At 39.4% G+C, this 20,984-nt stretch overlaps 1 protein-coding gene across 10 annotated transcripts in view; it reads left to right on the top strand.

Annotated features, from left to right (window-relative positions):
• CTNND2 (catenin delta 2) overlaps positions 1 to 20,984 on the top strand; it is a 644,010-nt gene that overhangs the window by 338,937 nt on the left and 284,089 nt on the right. For all 10 annotated transcript variants that reach the window (XR_011807716.1, XR_011807715.1, XM_072034965.1 and 7 more), the window contains 2 exons: positions 197 to 231; positions 709 to 825. Coding sequence is in view for 8 of the 10 variants with exons in the window: in XM_072034965.1 (XP_071891066.1) it covers positions 197 to 231; positions 709 to 825 (152 nt within the window). In the remaining 2 variants the exon portion in view is untranslated. The remainder of the gene's footprint in view (positions 1 to 196; positions 232 to 708; positions 826 to 20,984) is intronic.

The following is a 20,984-nucleotide window of genomic DNA, read 5'->3' as shown; positions in this document are numbered from 1 at the left end:
GAAGACATTTCTGCCCTGCTGAATGAATGCTGTGCAAGTCATTCCAGAAAAAAAAAAAAAAAAAAGTAAAATAGTACTGGATAAAATCCATTATTTATTCTTAAGTCAGTTTCTTGAGAACAGATTTAGAGCTGAATATCAGTGGCATACTACTGAATCATTTCATAAAAAATTAACACTTTTTCTTTCTTTACAGTTCAACGGAAGAGCAGTTTCACTGGCAAACACAAGGTAATGTACTTATCATTAGAGTACTACATGTATTTCCTACCAGAGTGGTCATACTTCCCAAAGAAGGTAGAGGGGAAATCAGTGTGCATTTATGCAGGGATGGTTTTTTTGTTTGTTTATTTTGTTTTTATTGCTAGCATGTGAAAAATAGAGAAAAAAATGGCAGAACTTGGCAAAAGCTGTTAGGGTTGGCAAAAAGGACACCCAAAATAGTGCAATCTTTCAAGAGGGGGCATTGCTAAACACCTCTAGCTTTTTCTTAAGATGAGACCTGAGCTTTCCCAATTAGCTTTTATTAATCCAAGGCCACACTTTCAAAAGATGGCATAATTTTCCTGGACTGATACGACCAGCCTCCTCTGAACATGTAATCTTGGTGTGTTCTCCATTCCTTCATCAGCTGTAACTGTACATGATGGCATGTAACTGGTTTTACCTCTTCCTTTCTTTCACTTGTTTGTGTTGATGTTATTACAGATGGTCAGAAGGATATAGAAGATGAGCTCACTACTGGTCTGGAGCTGGTGGACTCCTGTATTAGATCACTGCAGGAATCAGGGATACTTGATCCACAGGACTATTCAGCCAGTGAAAGTAAGTTGCTAAAAATGTGCTGTTCAGAACCCAGAAGTATTTGGAGCATTTTATTCTTTAAAACTAAAAATTGGTACATTTTCTTATAATGTTTTTCTTGATTATTTTCTGATGCTGGCAAAAGACAATGTAGTTGTGAGCAGGAAAATTGCCTCCCAGCATTTGCAATTTAATTTTTGGTTTTGTTTGTAGTGGAGAGAATTTTATTGGAAGTTTGTGGGCAAAACCCCTGTGGCGTATATTTTAAGGAATATATTTTGTAGTTGCAGTATGGCTGTACTATACTATGAAGTCATGACACAAGACTTCAGCATCACAACTGCAAAATAACTTTCAAACAGCATAATTTCAGTATGCAAAAATAATATAATGGATTGTAGTGTGGTGGTGTGAGTTTTTCTAATGTCACTTTTTAAACACAGCCATCAGGTAGCTGGTACACCTTGACACTGTAATTTTCAAACTGGTAAACAGACAAAACTAGTTAGGTGAACTTCTTAAGGATGATGCAGAGAATGCCAGCCGTAGCAAGAAAACTGGAGCCTTTTCTCAAAGGTAGGTGTATTGGTCATGTCGCAGCTCTTCTGTTTGCAGAAGCGTGCAGTGAGTGGATAGATCTTTTGCTGGGATCAGCAATTTCAGGCTAACCAGTAGCAAAAGGGAGTGAGGGACGTGCCACTCAATGTATTAGCAGAGCAGACATCTACAAATGTTTGTGCTCATAAGTTGCATACACTGAGACAGTTTGCCAACAGGCTAACACCTCTTTTAGAAGATGTAACCCTAGACATTGAATAAGCAGATTAATTCCCTATTTTCCGTTACTTTTTTCAGTCTCCTATCTGATATATCATTCCATTCTGCCACAACGCATGTGCCCTTTCCTTCACTCCTACTGCTGCTCCAGGCATTACCTTGACCTTTCAATTTTCTCTAGTATTCCTCTATGTCCTTCTCTCTGCTCCCTTGAGCCATTTTTTTTTGTTTTGTTTTGTTTTGTTTTTGTTTTGTTTTGTTTTGTTTTTTTCAGTCCCCTGCTGCCCAGTACTCTGTGACTGAGTCACATCTTTCAAGGTAGTTGCCCAAATTCAGCTTCCTCAAAATCAAAGGGGATAATTTCCCCTTCCTTGGAAGGGCTAATGTGACAACCACCTTCTGCACAGCCCCTCTAGCAATGGTGAATTGTTACCTGAAATGTCATCATCATTTCAAGTGAAAGCAAGGCATTGATTGCAAGGCAGAATTTTAACAAGTCAGAATATTTTTCAAAATTATTTTAAAAGAAGATTTGCAGTAAAATTCACAGCTGACAGTCCTGGGACAGTAGACAATTTTTCACTTTTGACGTACACAAGATTTCTGGGTCAACAATGTCACCCACAGTTTCGGTAAGATGTTCTTTTATCTGAGCAAAATCTTCTGTTGAGAAAGCATGATGTAACAATGTATGCCCTTATAATTTGTTCTGTTGTTTGTTTTATCCCCCTTTTTTAATTCATTTGGGGGTGAGGAGAAACAGATTGAACGACTGACGTGATTAGGATTGTCTTCATACTGTGATTCTGTAGAAAAGTAAATCTGGGTGGATGGCAGGGAGGAGCTAGCATGGATGGGCATTTGGCAGAAACTGGATGAAGAGGTGAAAATTTAAGAAAAATGTTAGGGAGGATGAGGGCAGTAAATGGAAAGAAATATGGGTAAGTGAAGAAAACTAGTACAAAGATTTCTGAGGAGTATCACCAAAAGATAATACTCAAATAGGAAGGAGAATAAGGAATGTGGGCAAATGGAAAACACTGATGGAGAAGAGGAGCAATGGAGATGGACTGTGTGGGGAATGAGCAGGATAAGAACTGAGATTTGTTAAACCAGGAGGCCAGAGAGTTGGAAGCTGAATTTGGTTGGATGATTTGTTCATGGGATCAGAAGATAGGTGCAAAGAGAGTGAACAACAGGGTGATGAGAATGACATTCAAGAAATTAAATGCTGATAGAGTTATGGACAGGACAGCAGCTGTCCCCAAGAAATACAGATTTAGAGAGTACAGGAAGATGCATGTGCTCACAGGGGAGCAGGCTTCCCCACAGAGCTGCAAGTTTGATGATTTTCATTGTTAGGAAATATCTGTGAAGCTTTTGTCAGTGTCCAATATTCCTCTGTTCAAGCCTCCCTCATAATGAAACTACATCGCTATTTGCCATTTATGGTCGTAATTAAGAATCAGATATATATGCCAAAGCCAACAGTTGCAGCTCTGCTAATCACACATAAATGCAATTAGGATGTCATATGCTGGAGTTCCTTTTTGGTTGGGTGGTCTTTACTCAATTTAGAATAAAACATCACGGACACATCAGACAGTTAAAATGTTACTGTGTTTGCAAAGTTAAAAGTAACAAAGTCAAGGATGTCTGTACAACATAATTTGTCTTTCTTGTGACTGCATTATACAACAGTTATTATCATGTCCTGTTTTGAACATTATCCGTCCATGCCTCATTTACCCCAAAGATAAGGTTCAGACTGCGCAGCATACTGAAGGGGGATTTCATCTTGAACACTTCTAACTTTTCTAAGCAATGAGTAGAATGTATTTGCTAAACGAAAACAAAAATCTCATATTTGGCAGTTCAACTTCTTACTTAAAATTGACCTTTATCTCTTTTGCATCCCAAAGTTCTGATGTCATAGCTGTGAAATCATTCACATTATCTTTTCCTGATACCTACTTTTATTCATTAGTGGATTGTCCACAGGTATGTTGAGAACAAACATAACTAACTAACCTATGGAAGCAGTGTCTTAAACATATGAATATATGTTTGATAATATATATATATATGAAAACATATATATATATATAATATAAAGGGAAATTTAAAACTTACTCTGAGATGTCTCATGATATTTGTATTTCATAGGCACTTTTTGTCTTAATTCCTTCCATCTCCGAATAGGAAGTGAGAAAAATGTCTCAGTTTACAGGTAGAAAACACATTGTTTGTGATGCATTTGAACTAAATGTTGAATGTCACAGAGTAATCCACCAGGGCTCCATTTTTTTTCTCTGTGTTGGACAATTTGCAAGGAAGGCCTGAGGTCATGCTGTGGAGAATGAGGCAACTGCACAACAAACACTGAATAGGTTTGCATTGTGTGCAAAGGGGGGAGAGGAAGAACGACAGTTCATAAAAGGCATCTCAGTCATCTTCTAAATTTAGAGGCCTTGAAGTTGCAATATTACTTTATTTTACTTCTGCATTTTGAATGCAAAGCTGTATTTTACATCACTAGGCTGACTCTGATGAAGCATTTCTAGCCGGCCATGGCAGTTCTAGACTAGTTGAGGCAGATTTTTAAAATATTCATAAGAAAGCCTGCCCAGAGATGTGACCACAGCTTCTTTTTCTGAACTGTGTGCATCCAGTGTAACAAGTCAATCTATGAGTAGCTCTATCTTTGTAGGGGATTAGTGTGTCTGTAGCCAGAATCTTTATGATTCAGTTTTACGCACTCTGACTTTCTCAGAATTATTTATAAAAAGTGGTCACATAGCAGGCACAGGCAGTTGTTATAATTCTCTAAATCCCAAATATCACGTCTGCTATTCCTTTACTAGCAAATAAAAGCTGTGGACATAGGATAACGAGACACATCACATGAAAGTGGCTTACACAGGAGGTCTGTATATAGCTAGCGGTGCTTGCTAATTATCTTTGCTGAGTGTGAATCAGCAAATAGACAAATGTACAGGTACTGCTACATAAAACTTTTATTGATATGGGCCAAAACAAGCAGAGTGATTAATGATTAATTTTTGAAGTAATTATTGTCAGACAAAGATACGCAGATTCATGCTTGCTGTATTCTCTCAAGTTTTCTGTGGTTGTCTGTGCCTGACACAAGGCTGTATGCATCTGAGGAGTGCTCCTGCACTGTTGCCTTTCTCTTTCTTCTGTCTCTACTCAGTATAAACTGGCTTCCCAGAAACACGTGTTTCTACTTCCAAATAAATAGACAAAAAGTAAGGAAACTTCCAGAACTGCGAAGAAGGCTGCAGCTGAGTTAAGTCCTAAACCTGCATATCCTTGTCCAGCTTCCTGTACTGCACCAAATCCTCTTTGTCTTTGCATAGCTATAGATCAGTCATCGCTGTATCACTCCTGTTTACATCAAACAGGAGCTGACATGGTGTCTGAGGGGAGTTCAGATCATCTTGAGTGCTTGTGGGGATGCCACCAGCAGAAGGCCAGCAGTCCACGCATACCCTCCGTCCCTGAGGGTGGTAGGTATGGGCTGCTGCTAATGGCAGTAGCCATCAGCTACTGAATGTCCCAGGGACCAGCCAGGTCCCATGGTGTGCTGTTGTGACACTCAATCCTTCCTCCTGGCTCTTAAGTACCTGTAACACCCTGTGTGGCAGCCCCGGGCAGACAGCAGAGCTGTCTGTTCCTCTCTGAAACTATTCCTCAATCCACCGTTGTCTCCCTCTGATGGGGCCCCAAAGTACTGCTTTTGCATGGATGAAGATAAATACGAGTCACTTTGAATAGGATTGGGGGAAAGACCAGAGATGTGGAAGCCAAGTTTGGTTATACAGAAGACTCTGGGAATGGGTCACAGGGAGGGACAGCAATCCACGGTAAGTGTAGGGACTGGAATCACTGGAGACAGAAGCATGCAGGGGAGCAAAATTTAGATGGGCTGGGGAACAACATTCAGGAAAGAGCTAACACTAGGGATGTTTCAGTCATACAGAAGGCACAGAAGCATTGAGTGGTGACTGTAGGTCACATTTTGTGACCTACATTTTGTGAGAACTGAGTATGCGTTGTGGAGAGCATTCATTAATATTTTAGATTAGAAAGCTTGGAGAAATGGAGGGTGAGGGAAACAAAAGGCACTTTTTTCTCCCCATCACTGCCCCACTGTCTCAAATCAAATAACTACTAAAGGTCCGTTCCTTTTGCTACCTGTTCATTATGCCTCCATTTTTTTCCCTACCATTACGTGTAAGAATTGAAAAGCTGGAAAGGTTCAGGGAAAGAAGGCGAGTAAACACAGATATACAACTGTGGGTGAAGAAGGCTGTTTGCTGGAGAACATTTTTCATTACTGCCTGATAAGGTCACAGTCTGGCCTGCAGATAGGTGGGAAAGGTCCTGATGAACTGTCTGAGGCACTGAAATGTCCATCCTCTGTGACACAGAGGACCTGGAGGCCTCTGAGCGATCATTACGGACCAAATTGCCTTTTCCTGCCCATGTTTGAAAGTTTGCATTTTAAAGATGGGTCCTGTGAGTAAGAGTGAGATCAACGTGGAACGAGAGGAAAATTTTGGTCCTGTATTTTATACTCTTCCTTCCCACTAGCTGCCCTTTGCCCCTGCCTCTGTGGTTCATTAGCATGCCCCATCACGGACTGCCTGGTACTGGCCTAAAAATCGGTTCTGAAATAATTAGCTGAGGCAGATGGAGTCCTTACAGACCTGTACGGGTTGCAGCAGTGAGGAGAGGCAATGGTTACTCGATCTGTCATGGCATTAGCAAAATGAGGGCTAGGCAGACTACTGAGATTATTGAGCAAATCCATTGGCACTTTCTTCCTAACTTAAACCACAGGCTCAAATGTCTCCTAATCCAAAAGTCTCTAATTTTAATTTAAGGTATCTATACTTTTATCTTTCATGCTATTTCCTTTGCTTCAGTCTCCACAAAATGAACCTTAGACAGGTCTTAAAAGGATTATGGAGTAGATTTATGGAGCTTTTGGTGTTTAAGTTTCTAACTGAAATGGAATCGTCTCACCAGTTATTTTTCACTTGCTTAATCACTTTATGTGGAAACCCTTCTTCTTTGCTCTCTAAATAGTTCCCGCAGACTGCAGCTACAGAGTTTTTGTTGACATAAATCATAAAAATTCTTGGATCGGCGTGACATGGCTGCAATTGTCTGATATTTTTAAAATGCTACATTCTGAACTTCAATTTATAAGTATTTGGTGTTAGAATTGCAGTTTTCCCCATCTGACACTGCCAGTACTCCAGACATTTCTTTTTCACAGTTTCTGAATATATTTTTGTTTACATCTGTGACCCTATTGCCCTATGCTCAAGATTAATTGCAGACTGATAAGGGAATAAATACAGTGTAGATTAAATAACACTCTCTTCTTGGCTATCGCCGTTTCAGAGTGCACTTGTTACATGTTAATAAAAATGCAGGCAGTTAGGGACATCTCAGCCCTTCTGGGAAACAAAAACCATGGCTCACCACAGAGGACTCGGCCTCATGATATATGAACTCTTTTAGTCCCTTAAAACTATTTGCCCAAAATGCAGCCTGGATGGATAGTAGTACCATTTAGATGTAGCTTTTTTTTTCCTCTGAAGAATAAAAGATGTTACATGAACAGATATTTTTTATCTCATGAAATTGTATATAACTGTTGTATTAAACAGATGTGGTTTTCACTTAACTAAGCTGCCTAATTCTGAGGCTAAAAAGATGAGCTAAGCTCTTATTTTATTGTCTTAATTCAGTTTTGTTTCAGCAATTTTTTACAATAACAGAGATCCTCCTTACTCAGTGTGAAAGCAGATGTCCCAGTTTGAAAGAGCACTCCTTGTTCAACCTTTATGATTTTCATCTTTTATCAGCTGCTTTATTCATAGATATTGAAAATGGATTGAAACAAAAAGGCTCTATTTACACAATGAATGTGTAAAAAGATGTGTGTTTATGTGTTTTCAATCCCATAGCTCTTGCTTTGTGAAATTGCCACCTGTCAGATGGCTGACATGCTGAATGAGATGAAATTTGGCATCAGTGGACCTCACAATTTGTTGATAGATGAAGTTATTTCCATTTCATTATCTACTCTGAGTGCCTGGGTGATCCAGCTGAGTCATTCTTTGTGCACACAAAGGAGGTGTTCTCATGGGATCTCCTGATAAACATACACACTAATAAAATCATGTGCTCTTTGAGTATGCTTCAGAAAAGAAAATCACCTTGGCAGTGTGCGTGCCCCTCTTTAATTTTTGAAATTGTATTTTTGGAGTAGCGGTGGCGTAAGTGTGCAACAAGGGTCACCTCACCTTTCCTCCTACTTCTCTTTCCTGTTGCATTAATGGAAACTGGGCAGTCATCTGACTCAACAGTTCTTAGCTGCAGATAAATCAGGCCAAGTATGAGGCCTGAGGGAGTTCTGATTTATTGATAAAACATCTGACAGTATTTTAATACATTCGGAGTAAACACTTGCGGATGGACATTTTGGACGCCTCTCCTTATTCCATCCATCTCTTCTAACACAAGCCTTTTCAATATATTGGCTTCAAAACTCTGGGGTTCCCAAGTCATCTTTGCCCAATTTGTAATGAGGTATATCCTCTGAAAGGTGGACAAACAGGAACGTCTTTTGTTAAAGGGTGGTCTCACAGTTATTTGTGACATGTTCTCACAGAGAAAGTTGTGCACAAATTGTCTAAACTGTGAATAAACTTATGTGTTTTGGAGCAGTTCTTAAATAATTAGATTTTTGAGTAACAGGGATAAGATGTTGCCTCCTTCATCCTTATCCGCCTTCCCTTTCTGGCCCTAGTCACCCTAAACAGGAGCATAAAATAATCATCCTGTCATTTGACATAGTAATAGCCACTGGCCAGCAGTGAAACCAATGCCTACAACACTGAGACCTGGTCCCTGCAGCAGTCCTCAAGGGGAGCTTAACATCATTACAGAAGAGCTGACCACGTAAAGTTGCTGTGCATTCATTGCTAAACCCTGTTAAGATGTGAGGATCTGATATTATGGAGCAAGCCCTAGTGCTGACCCAAGAGCCAGCTTTTACATCTCAGAATCAATGTTTACAGCCAGCGCTCCTCTGGAAGTGCTCCATCAGCGATGAGCATCCTTAGCTTGGACTTCATTTTTTTATCCTCTGTCAGAGGCTGAGTTCAAAGGTGTTGAGAGTAGCTCCAGATGAAAAGATGCAGTTCAAACACCATCATTACATACTCTATATCTTCCTTTGGTCACCTTTGCTCCTTATCACTGGTATCAGCATGGTAAGTTTTGGGTAAAACAAGCATGTCTTTGCTGCTAGCATACTGCATCCAATTAAATTCATACTGGTCTTCTCATTTCAAGAGTGCAAATGACTTTTATTTTTTTTTTCCTTTTCCTTAGTGGTCACTTGCCTTATGCAGGCAGGAGAAGGCCACTGCAAAGAGTCAGACTTAGAAGCAGAGCCACATCAGGGGCTCTCACCACCAGCAATCCTGACAGCCTTTGGCATCTGTTTTATTGGCTGTGGTCTGCCACGGCTTTCAGGCAGTGGGGTGTTATAGGTTGTAACTCGGGTCCAGCTGATCTCACTCTGCCGAGATGCTCTGCCTGTCTTCAAGCTCACGTGTGATTGTTTCCCAGCAGGAGGCCTGGGGAAGCCTGAAGGAGCCAGCAGCATTCAGGGAGGCTGCTTCTGCTTTTGCTTGTTCCTCAGGGCTGGCACAGGGGTTGCTGTGGGCACCCTCCTGTGCATGGCACCAGCGGCCTAAATTTTTCTGCAGACATTTTATAGAGCAGTAGGGTATCCGGGTGGATTTGCAGGCTTCTCGGGGAGAGAGTGCTAGAAGGCACTGGCAGAACTCTCCAAAGTGTGACAGTCCAGTATGTTCCTGTCCTGTTGGATCTAAATGCTGACTCCATTTTAATCTCTCTTCTAGCCTTCTCCTTTCCTGTGCTCTCTCATCCTTTGCTATCCCATCTTTCCATAAGCTACCCATTCCTGTCTTACCAAACCTGTATGCCTATTACTTCCCTTCTTGCTTCAGTTCCATCTTTTCTTTTTCAGTTCCTTTATCTTTCTTTTCACAAATCATGAAATAAAACCTCAGTGCCCTGCCCCCAAAACCTAATTCACCCTCAGAGAAAAAATAAATAAATAAATAAAAACATACTTTCTGCATAAAAGTGGCCTTGTAGTCCTCACTTTTTACACCTTTATCTAACTTTAGGCTAATCCACATTGCTCATTGATGTGCCATGTTGCAAGTCCGAAGGTAATACTATGACAACATTACAACAGTCATTTGTAATTTCCCTCCACCTCAGTACAGCAACCTGTTGTCTGATTTCCTGTTTCAATGCACTGTCACCTAGAATGTGTCTCTTAGGGTTCCCGTATCTCAGGTTATGCCTACATGATGAAATGGACTTTTTATGTATCAATACCATACTGATGGAATATGACTTTGTATTGCTTCACGTCTGAGCTTGCTTGTCCTGAGATGAGTGTGACTTGGGTACATGGTGTCATTTCATGCTGTGTAAGTGACTTACAACCCTTGCCTAAATAAAACAACCCTTTAAAATCTAGCTTTATTACTGTGCTTCGAAATGTGAAAGTTGAATTAACACAGGAGTAATAACAGCTGGTAAAGTATATATGGAGGGGGAGAATGAAAAGGTGGGAGCACTGAAACCAGGGAAACAGGAGCAATTAGTAGTAGCTTCAGAGATGGAAAGGAGGTAATGATCGGCTTGTAATGATTAGCCTGTGGCAAACTGAAATCCTGCGCAAGTAACCAGGTGTTCCCTCATCCACTGCAGGAAGCAGTTACTGAAACTCATTAGAAAGTGACAGTGACTTATGGTAGCATCTGTAGAAGCAGAACATAGAAAGATTTTTGGCATCCGAACTGGCAGCGCGGAAGTACATCAGTAAATATTTTGTCTGTAGCATGGGCCAGGAAACAAGTGCACCCACATCCTCATGACAGACTGATAAAGCACTCGCCCTACTCGTGCCGTAGCGGTATGCCAGCGCCCGCGCTCTCAGCACGGCTAGAAGTGCCAAGAGCTGCACGGCTCTCTGAACTACCCACGCCAGCTTGTGAGCACGAAACTGGTCTGTAAATACAGCTGTGCAAAAGAGGTAATTGGCTTGTTGGCCTGTGTGAAATGTGCATGGAGCAGATCATCTTGGCAGGTATGGTTTTGGCCACGGAGAAGTTTTCGGCAGTGTTTGTCTTCAACCCACATAGATCGGGGCATACCTTCTGCTTTATGGCTTGGGTGTTTCTGGCATGTGAAAAAGTTTCTCATAAAATTTTGACCTTATTGACTTACTTGTTAGTAAACCGACTTCCAAGGCAGTGTTAAATACATTCTGAGCCAGGTCATCTCAGAAACCAGAGCCATTTTCATTTGTGGACAGAAAAGATTCAAAATTTAAGCCTATTAAAGGTCAGGGAAAAAGAAAAAAAAAAAGAGTTCTACTTTGCACGTCAGAGGAGACCTATTCTATGCAAGTAGCTATGTTTATAGAGCAAAGTAAGAGACGCAATGATACCTTTTGGTATCTGATCTAGATATCCGTGAATAGTTGTATATGCTTTGTAGTCAGAAGCTTACGTTTGTTTGTTTTTATTTTTGCTAACAGCATAGGTTAAGTCTACCAGAAGAGATTTGTGTGATTTTTTTGATTTCTGATAATGCACTCAGCTTTCATGTGAGTCACGCTTGTGTGATGTCTGTAACCATCTGATTTTATTTCCTAGAAATAAAAAGGGAACACTTTCGTTCAATACTATCAATAGCAGCCTTAAGCTGTGGTGGGCAGAGAGGGCGATTAGGAACACTTGAAATTGACAGTTGGTCTTTTAAGGTATAAAATGCTTCCAAAAATTATGATTTAATCATACAAAAGATGTTCTTAATTTATTTGGCTTTTTTTTTCCTGTAAACCAAGCACACACTCCATTTTAAAAGTGTGTATCTCTTGCAAAATGGGAGATAGATTGACTATGAAAACATAAATTTAAAAAATTACAATTATTTATGCCAAAATTCAGTGTTACCCAAATGGAAGCATGAGACTTCCTTCCTAGTCAGAGATTGCTGGCTGCATAGCTGCACACTGTGCATCCTCCTGCATGCAAGTTTCTTCTTGTGGTCACCTTCAGAAACATACCTAATCCCATCCCAAAAGCCCAGTTCAGTTCTACTGTTCTTCCATAGTCTGATCTTTTAATACGTAGGAAACTTCTGTTACACGGAATACTGTGTGACTTCTGCCACTCCTAGTATTGCATGCCACCTGTAGAGTTTTACAGAAGTAACATCACCATCAACAAATCAGGTCGTTTGTGGAAAGAAGTGGTTTAATTCACATCATGTCTACTTCAGGCCACTGACAAGGTTTTGTAGGCAGAGACTCCTTGTGAGGGTGTAACATGTGCTAGCAGAAATTTTCCTGCCAAAAGAGCTCCCGATCAACCTTACACATCCCTAGACAGAAGGCTAGAGGATATTACTTTTCCTCTTTGTGTCCTGTGTAGCGCAGAGATGCAATTGAGCTGTTATCCTGGCTGCCCATCTTTCACCCGGGCTCCTTCTATCCATTGCTCCTATAAAGCCCATCATCCTAATAGCTAATGATAAATTATGTCTTTCAGATAATATCTGATTTCAATATGTGCAGAGTTTAGCAAACGATTTCATAAAATATGATTAATCTTCCACAAAAGAAGTTGTTTAATCCTGAGGTCGGTTAAAAATTGCAGTAGTAGCTTATCCTTGATTTTAATCTGAATAACAGACAGTTTTTTTCTATAAAAATCAAAGACAAGGGGAACTTCTGTATTCTGAGGTTAAATATGTTTAACCCTGTTATTGCTTGTTGCTTATCTTTAGGTCTTGATCTCTAACATCTCCAATAAATTCTCTCATCTGAAACAGAACTCTCAAGTTTTTCTAACCATCAAACTTTACCAAGTATTGCTTATGAAAGAAGATTCATCTGTCTTGCATTTTGTACAAACATCTGGAGTAATACCATGTCTGGATGGATATAGAAAGTAAAACATAATGCTTTATCTGAGTAAATAACACTGAACTTAGCTTATTATTTCAGGGTTGCTTTAGGCTTTGCTATGTTGCCCTGTTCTCTGAGTCTGGGATTTCGTATTTGCCACATATGGTTCCTAACTTTCAAACAACTTTTATTTTATCTCACTGAAAGTTCTATTGCATTCATAATGTATCACCTACAAATTTTTGCCATCCATGAAGAAATTCCTCCTCTTAAAACACTTCCTTACTCAGTTCAGCTATTTCTGGTTTTCTTCTTGTCCCTCCCATGTGCACAGTTAGTGAATTTTAACCACCGGGCAGTATGGGTTTGCAGTAACGTGCTGGAGTCCCGATAGTCGGTGCTAGTGCTCATTTTCCAGCAGCCTTGATTTCAGAGCTGCTCCTGAGAGTCACTGACAGAGGAATTTCTAAATGGCTTTCTCACTTCAGGTTTCCCACTACTTCTTGTGGATGGTTGTGGTGCTTTGCTGTCCCACTCAGCAGTGGTTTATTATTTCAAATCCTAACCAAAGCTTTCATTTTTTCTCTTACAATAATAGCCGAGTTTTTATCAGCATAAGCATATGATAACCAGAATGCAATGAAACTATTTTCTGTTCCCAGTTCACCTACTCTCAAAATAAAATGATCTTTGTCTTTTATTCTAGCAGTAATTAGGTTAGAAAGAGAGTTAGAAGGGATATCCTTGTCTTGTTCCCTCACATAATAGTATCAGCCTAGTTTTTACATCTTTTCGACAGATACATATCACTTATAGGCTGCTTGGATGAAAATGAGCTTAGGCTACATTTCTGAACACATTCCACCGAATTCTATTTTCCAGTCCCTAAAAATATGTTCTGTAACAACACTACAACCCTTTTCTGTATCTGTAGGTAGAACATAGCCTTCTTAGTATTGGTAGATCATAGTATTGCATATAAATTACTTTCCATTTCTGTAAAACAAGTTCATTTTCAGTGTACTTGTTCAAGAATGCTGCCTCTCATCTCAGGAGATATGCTTGTTTCATAACAAGGGAGCTAATTTAATATAAAGTTTATAACTTATTCCTTCAGTTTAGGTATGTGTATGCTTTTTTTCCCCCCTTTTTTAAGCTTTATGCATTACTAGGCCATGGAATGCCTGTGTTACGTTGCAGCTGTGACATTCTTTATTGTAATATAGAGGTACTGTCATCTGTAATATTTATCTCCTAGAATATAGATCTTGAAATATTTTCCTAGTACTGTCCTGAGTGTATGAGTCAGATCTGAGATATGACTAACAGCTGTCTTTAAAGTCCTTCTTTTCCTCCAGAATGTTTGACCAATTGTCTTAATTGATACATTTAATTTTTTCCTCATTATTTTTTCTCATGACATCTTATGCATAGTAAGCCTCTGACTCAAGCCCGTGTTGATGGCTGATTATCTTCTTCGAATTTTATATTTTCCTTTGGCCTAATTTTTCCTTTTTCTGCCTGTAATTAAGAAAACATCCTCTTTTTATGATATCCAGAAAGGTCTCCCTTCTAGCTCCCATGGCTTTCCCTACATCTGACCACTGCCTCTGTTGCTTCCATCTACACTTGTTGCAACTTCCACAGAGACTAGGAAATGGGGAAGAGAAGTCTGAGCTTAGGTGGCTGCTCCTTGTCATCCTAAGCAATCCCCTGCAGGGTTTCCCTCACCGTCCCTCCACTCAATTCCTCAGCTTTCCAGCACTGTCCGAAATTATCCCAGCAACAGAGAGTTTCTTCAAAGAATGTTTCAGATGATCTCGAAAATAAGCCATGCTGCAGTGGAGGGTTTTAAAACAAACAAATGGTCATACATCTCTTTGCAAAACTGGGCAACAAATACAACCAGGCTTTCGGAGTGGTTAGCAACTACTTTGCATAACTATACACACTTAAACAAAGAAAAGTAGGTTGTAGGGTAGGAATCAATATTTCACACTGAAACTAAATGACCTAAGAGGAAGAAGGAACAGTAAACAATGACTTTTGGTATTTGAAATCCTTAATTAGGCCTATATGAACACTTAGAAGATGACTCCTCCAGCTGGAATGTGAGGCACCTCAACCTATTAACTCTGTAAATGAATGTTTAAAGGACATTAAAGGAGTTTTGTTAGTGCTTTGTTTCAACTCTTACCCAAATGAGCAAAGCAGGTTGAAGAATGTGTGAAGTGATTAATTACACTAATTAAAAACACTTTATTTACACTTACTCTATAATTTATCATTACTACTTCTGTCAGTTGATCGAAGGTGAGTGAAGTGTTGTTTATAATTGGTATGTGAGCTAATTAAATGTTCGTTCTAGCATGCTTTGGTCTATTTCCTTTGTCAATTAGAACTGGCATTGCAATAGATGATTGACCAAATGGAAATGTATAACACAATAATTGTGCTCCAGTTTACCACTTAATTGGAGAGGAAATGTGCCTCAGTATTCCAACTGAGTTTAAATCTTAAGCAGAGAAAACATCCTGCTCTTTCCACTCACGTGCTAGTTTCACTGGAAACTTCACACGGAAAACTAAGTAACAAGCATGTAATTATCTCACGGAGGCTGACTAGGTGTGTATTTCTGTAGTTTGTAGTTCAAGTATTTTAGCCAATTCAAAAGTAATTATTACATACATTTAGACTACGGAATTAATCATGCCCTTATCTTGTATTAATATAGTACTGTATGTAACTTATCGTTATATGATAATTATTTGATCATTTAACAACTAACAGATAATGTATTATTGAATGCTTATTACATAATAGCTTCTGTTCCGTAATGCGAAATATTAGTCCTGTTTAATAATTATTTTTTTTTTCTGTTGAAGATTGACCATACAATAGCTATATTGCATGAACTAAAAATATCTTGACTTGTCATGTACAGGGAAGCTACAATTTCTAAGAATTTCCTATGTGATGTATTCCATGAGATACTGCAGTCTACCTACTAGGAAATGAGTAACTTTTCAGATGATTGACTGGCAGACAGTAGGGATAGGCTGTCATTAATACTACCACAAGGAATGAGTTCTTTGGTTTCTTTTTGTGCATTCCTCCTTCACAATAATCCCACATTCTGAATCTTGTCTATTTAGTTTTGTGAACCAGCAATGGCACTACAAGATAAGGTAAAAAAAAAATAAAATATTAAGTTATCTTAGTTTATAATAAAGTTAATCCACAGACTCCTACTACCTTATCTGGCTGTCCTATAGATAAAAATATAGCAGTACCAATACTGATTGTACCTAACTCTTATCAGATTTTACATCACGTAGGTGTTTCTAAATCCTCACTCAGGATATACTAATATTGCAAATAGCAAAATTTAATAGGCTGTGTTTCTTCCTTCCACCTCTAATCAGTGTAAAGGTAGTGCACCAGTCTCTCAGCACTTCATGTCTTCTCAGCAATTACAACAGTTAACTGCTAGAAATGCTTAACTTCTGACACAGTTAAGCTCCTTGGACTCCAAATTCCTAGTGGTTTTTTTACATGAAGTACTCTTTTGCTTATGACCACCGTGGGATATGATCTGGAAATCACTGCTACTGCATATTCAGCGGACAGGGACCTTCTGAAAGAAGGGAAGAGAACATGTCATGACTCACCAGCTCTGATTCCCAACCAGCTCTGATTCTAACAGCTATTAGATTGCTGATGGCTAGGGTGCCTGTTTTTTATCATCTCTCACGGAAGCTCCAGTAGGCATTAATGACTATCCACTGAATCAAAATTCAGTACTGTGCTGATTAACTCTGGTCATTTTTTTTTATTTTTTTTTTTTAATTTAATTCTTTCGATGCTTAATTTGAGCATCCTTCTTCCTAGCCCAGGACTGTGGATTCCAGCTTCTCTCTGTGTTTGTTTCCAAGGGTGTGAGGAAATCTGCATTCAATTGTCTTTGAATTTGGCAATGTCAGGGAGTGTTAAATCCCTCTTTTTGCAGGAGGACCAGCAGAAAGAAGCATCCCTTTAAACTGTGGAGCATGCTGATGTAGTTGGTCTGCTAATGACATGGGGTAGCCCAAACTGGAGTGAATTACTGAGATTTGATTTATGTTCAAATGTGTCTACCCATACTGCTGATGTGAGGACAGGTTGCCTCTGTTAGTGACCTTCTGCCACCCTGCAGCCCTTTCTGTGACCCACCAGAGAGCTGGTTTTTGGTGCTGCTCCATTGCCCACACGTTCTAGCCAAGTGGCTGCTGCCTCTGCCCAGTGCTGCTCTCTGCCCCGGGAAGGGCATCTCCGCTGCAGAAGTTACTGATTCGACATAGCAATGAAGTCAACTGCTTTTCAGCTGAACTTCTCGCAGTCCCATGCAAAAGCTTACTTTTACAAATGGTATTCCTGATAGACTAAATCTGAACAGAAAAAAGAAAAAAGAAAAAAAAAAAAGATGTAAAAAATGACTAGCATTTCAAATGTAAAAAAAGACAGCATTTCAAATAATATAGCTACTCTTTTCCAGTACTGTATTTTTTATTTGACTTTATACTGTACTTTCAGTTGGTACATTTTCTCTGTAAGCACGCTTTACTTTCTTACACTTAAAATATCTTAAAAACTGGTTTGACTCCTACTGAAATTGCCAGGTGTACTTCAATGGATTTGAATATAGTAGCCTTAGCCCCTGAGGATTTCTGAGCATACAAAAATGGACATTTTGGACCTTCCTTCATTGTGTAAGTGGGATTGTTCTGATGAAATGTAGGTAAAAAGTCAGTTGCACAAGTTAAACAAATTTCTGTGCTGAGCAACATGATACCGTTTAAAAGCAAACTGCACTTTTTTTCAAACAACAGAAAGCTTTTTTTATCTTGTTTTGAGTAGGCTGAAAAGTGTTGTTTGAAAAAAAGGAAACATAAGGTATGACCTAAACAGAAAAACATAGCAAAATAATTATACGGATAGAATTTTGTTGTTATGTTTTTTGTTTCCCTTACTGGTCTATAATATTTTGTTATTTCTTGGATAAGAAGTAGAATGAAAAGTTAATGTGTATTTTTTCTATTTTTTATGTGCATTTGTAACTATTTTTTTCATTGTCTTAGAATTCACTGGTAGAGCCAGAACAGTACCTGCAGGTACCGAGAAGTATCTTGTTATTCTGCTGTTCTGAAACAATTCTGTCTGTATGCAAACACACACTGTATAAGAATTACTTATTTTAAAAAGAAATCAAAATGGAAGTTTTGGTTCTTGCTCTTTTTTTTGTTGTTACGTGTTTGGCTTGGATTTTTTGATTCTGAATGTTGGAAGATGGAAGAAGAGGTGGTCTGAAGAAAGCAGAATGGGCAGGCCCAAGATTTGAATTCCAAAGAAAATATTGCACTTAAAAATAAAAGGACAAATGTTTTCATAATTTCTTTTTTTTTTTTTCTTTTTTTTTTTTTTCCATTTTTGACACAGACTTAGATGATTATAATCAGGACTCTTTGTGTGACTTTGATTTCCTGTAACCAACTGTTACTATGATTTCACTGAATTAATAATAATCCTATCATTTAAGACCGCTCACTTCCTTGCTTTGGTTTTTAAATAGCTATGCTTCACCAGATTGCAGCATTGCACATTGTATTATCATTCAGAAAGAAGTACAATGGCTTGAGGTGAAATCTTGCCATGCAGCACCTTATCCTTTACAGGTAAAGGGCTCAGTAACAGCCCCAGCCGTGCCTGGTGAGGCTAATTCTGCAGCCCCACACTTCTGCAAGCTCTGTGACCAACCCTTGCCAGAAGCAGCGAGGTGCTGCACAGCTTCTCTTTCGTCAGTGGTTTGTGATGGAGTCTATTAATCAGCAGCTTATATTTATGGCTGTATACACCATACTTAATGCCATAAATCAGCTTGTTCACAGTAATGCCAAACTCTGCTTATTTTCTGGAGCGTGTCCAGAGAAGGGCTACGAAGCTGGTGAATGGCCTGGAACACAAGTCCTGTGAGGAGCGGCTGAGGGAACCGGGGGTGTTTGGTCTGGAGAAGAGGAGGCTCAGGGGAGACCTTTACAACTGCCTGAAAGGAAGGTGTGGGGAGCTAGGGGTTGGCCTCTTCTCACAGGTAACTGTGGTAGGACCAGAGGGAATGGCCTCAAGTTGTGCCTGGGAAGGTTTAGGTTGGAAATTAGGAGAAAGAGCGGTCAGGCATTGGAATGGGTTTCCCAGGGAAGTGGTGGCATCACTGTCCCTGGGGGTGTTCAAGGAAAGGTTGGATGTGGTGCTTAGGGACATGGGTTAGTGGGTGACAGTGGTGGTAGGGCGATGGTTGGACCAGATGATTTTGGGGTCTTTTCCAACCTTAATGATTCTGTGATTATCAAGTACGGTGTGGCAGAAGGGCAAGTGTAGTCCTTGATGCTAATGTCCTTAGTGGTGGTACTCAAAGTAGGCAAGAGTCTTGCAGGGGATCTGCTCCCCTTCCCTGTTGACCTTGAAGTAAGCGTGCCAGGTACTAGCAGGTACTCCAAAGCTCTTAAACTATTAGGCTTTTAAAGTAGAAAAATAACAACCTATAACACAACTGACTTTAAGAGCAGTGGGTAATACAAGCTAATGAAAAGGGCTTCCAAAGAAACTTGGGAAGTTTCCCTCACTCTCTGAATGGGTGACTTTTCATCTAACCCTGCCATGCCTTCTAGCACCTGGGTTTCCAGGCTGTGAAGGAAACTCCCATTTGCCTTCTCTGATTCCTGGAGAAGTCCTGTGCTCTCCTTCACCCCTGAGGTTTCCTTGTGGGTTGGCTCCCTCCTGTAGGAATGTCCTTCATCCTCTTCTGTTCCCTTCTTGCCTGGCCTTCTCCATGCTCCAGAAGCTTTCCCCAGCTTTAGTGCACTTTTGTTTCCCAAGCAAGGTGCACACCCAAGAGTTCCTCACCGAGCCCTGCTCCATCTTTAGAAGTTGGTCCACAGTGGTACGTCTTATGGTGTGATGGCTCTGATTCAGTACAAATGTGAAATTTAGGAAACTATTTTAGTGATAATACAGGAGGAAACTGACATCCACTGAATCAGTACAAGTTTGGTGCTATCCACCACGAATAACCCAACACTAATATTCTCCCACAAGAAGAACAGGTGTTTGATTTAATGGTGAAAAAACGTATGGGAAAACAGGTAGTTACGTCCTCCCAAACAGCAACCACACAAAATGTAGTGCAAATATTTGAAGCAGTATTATAAATACTCAGTATCTGCTAAACTGAACCTTATGAAGCTGGAGCTGTTTTCAAGCATATTTTAAATTGAAGATTGATATTTAATTATGTAGCATTAAGGTAACAAATGAGATTGAATTATTCCAATAGCTAACTGCTGATTTAGAGTACCTGACCGAAAATAAAGAATTTCCAGTTGCTTTAATGCTTCCAAAAACAAATGGAAAATAATTGCATACACAATTTCTTGTACTAACACAATGGAGTGGAAATTGTTGCCAGGTAGGAAGAGTAGTTTTCTGTAAAGAGCCATCAGTAAGCCTTACCATTTATTTCTGTGTACAGCAGTACACAAACAAACCACTTTCTTCTCTTCTGTGTGAGCTGCAGGCTCTTCAGAGGGTTTGTTTGTGCCTTCAGATTGAAATCTCAAGAATCCTGATGGGAGATGTGATCCATCTTTTCCCTATCAACAAGATGGGACTGCTTGTAGTCACTAAATCCTAAAAAAAGGAACTCATGTTTTTTTCAAGATCACTCTGATTTCAAATGTACCATGCAGTCTCTATGCTTGTTTTAGACTTAGTTATTTGCAGGTGAGCAGACTCAAATTTGTTCTACTTTTGGTTGAGAAATGAGGGTATGTTTGAAATTTAAATATCTGTCTGTTTCTCTCAAATTACTTTGTAATTACTTTACTCAAATACATGTAGGTTATAGTAGCTCATTACTGCTTGTTAAGGTACAAAATAAAAACTTTTACCTAATATTTAGTGAGTTCACAGCCATGTGCTTCAAACTTTCTAACTTTTTATTTTTTTCTTTCGTTTTCCCCAGTTTTGATATATTTCTTGAAGTGCATTGAAACTTTTAGGCTAAATGGTGCAGGGAGCCCTTGTATGTGATCCTAGCTGGCTACGTGCATTCCCTAGTGAGCAATAGTAATATGAAAAGAACGCTTAAAAGCCAGATGCAATGAAAATTTAAACATATTGAGTTCATAGCATGTGATAGTTTAATCATTATTTAAGCTTTAGAAATGTCATAGCATAATTACTTTAAGAATGAGTTGAAACACTTTCATGTGCAAAAATTTCTTTCTTGCTTCAACTTTTTTCCCCT

Source organism: Anas platyrhynchos, chromosome 2 (assembly GCF_047663525.1).
Source record: "Anas platyrhynchos isolate ZD024472 breed Pekin duck chromosome 2, IASCAAS_PekinDuck_T2T, whole genome shotgun sequence".
NCBI classification, from domain to species: Eukaryota; Metazoa; Chordata; class Aves; order Anseriformes; family Anatidae; genus Anas; species Anas platyrhynchos.
This window is presented reverse-complemented; position numbering and strand designations above follow the sequence as displayed.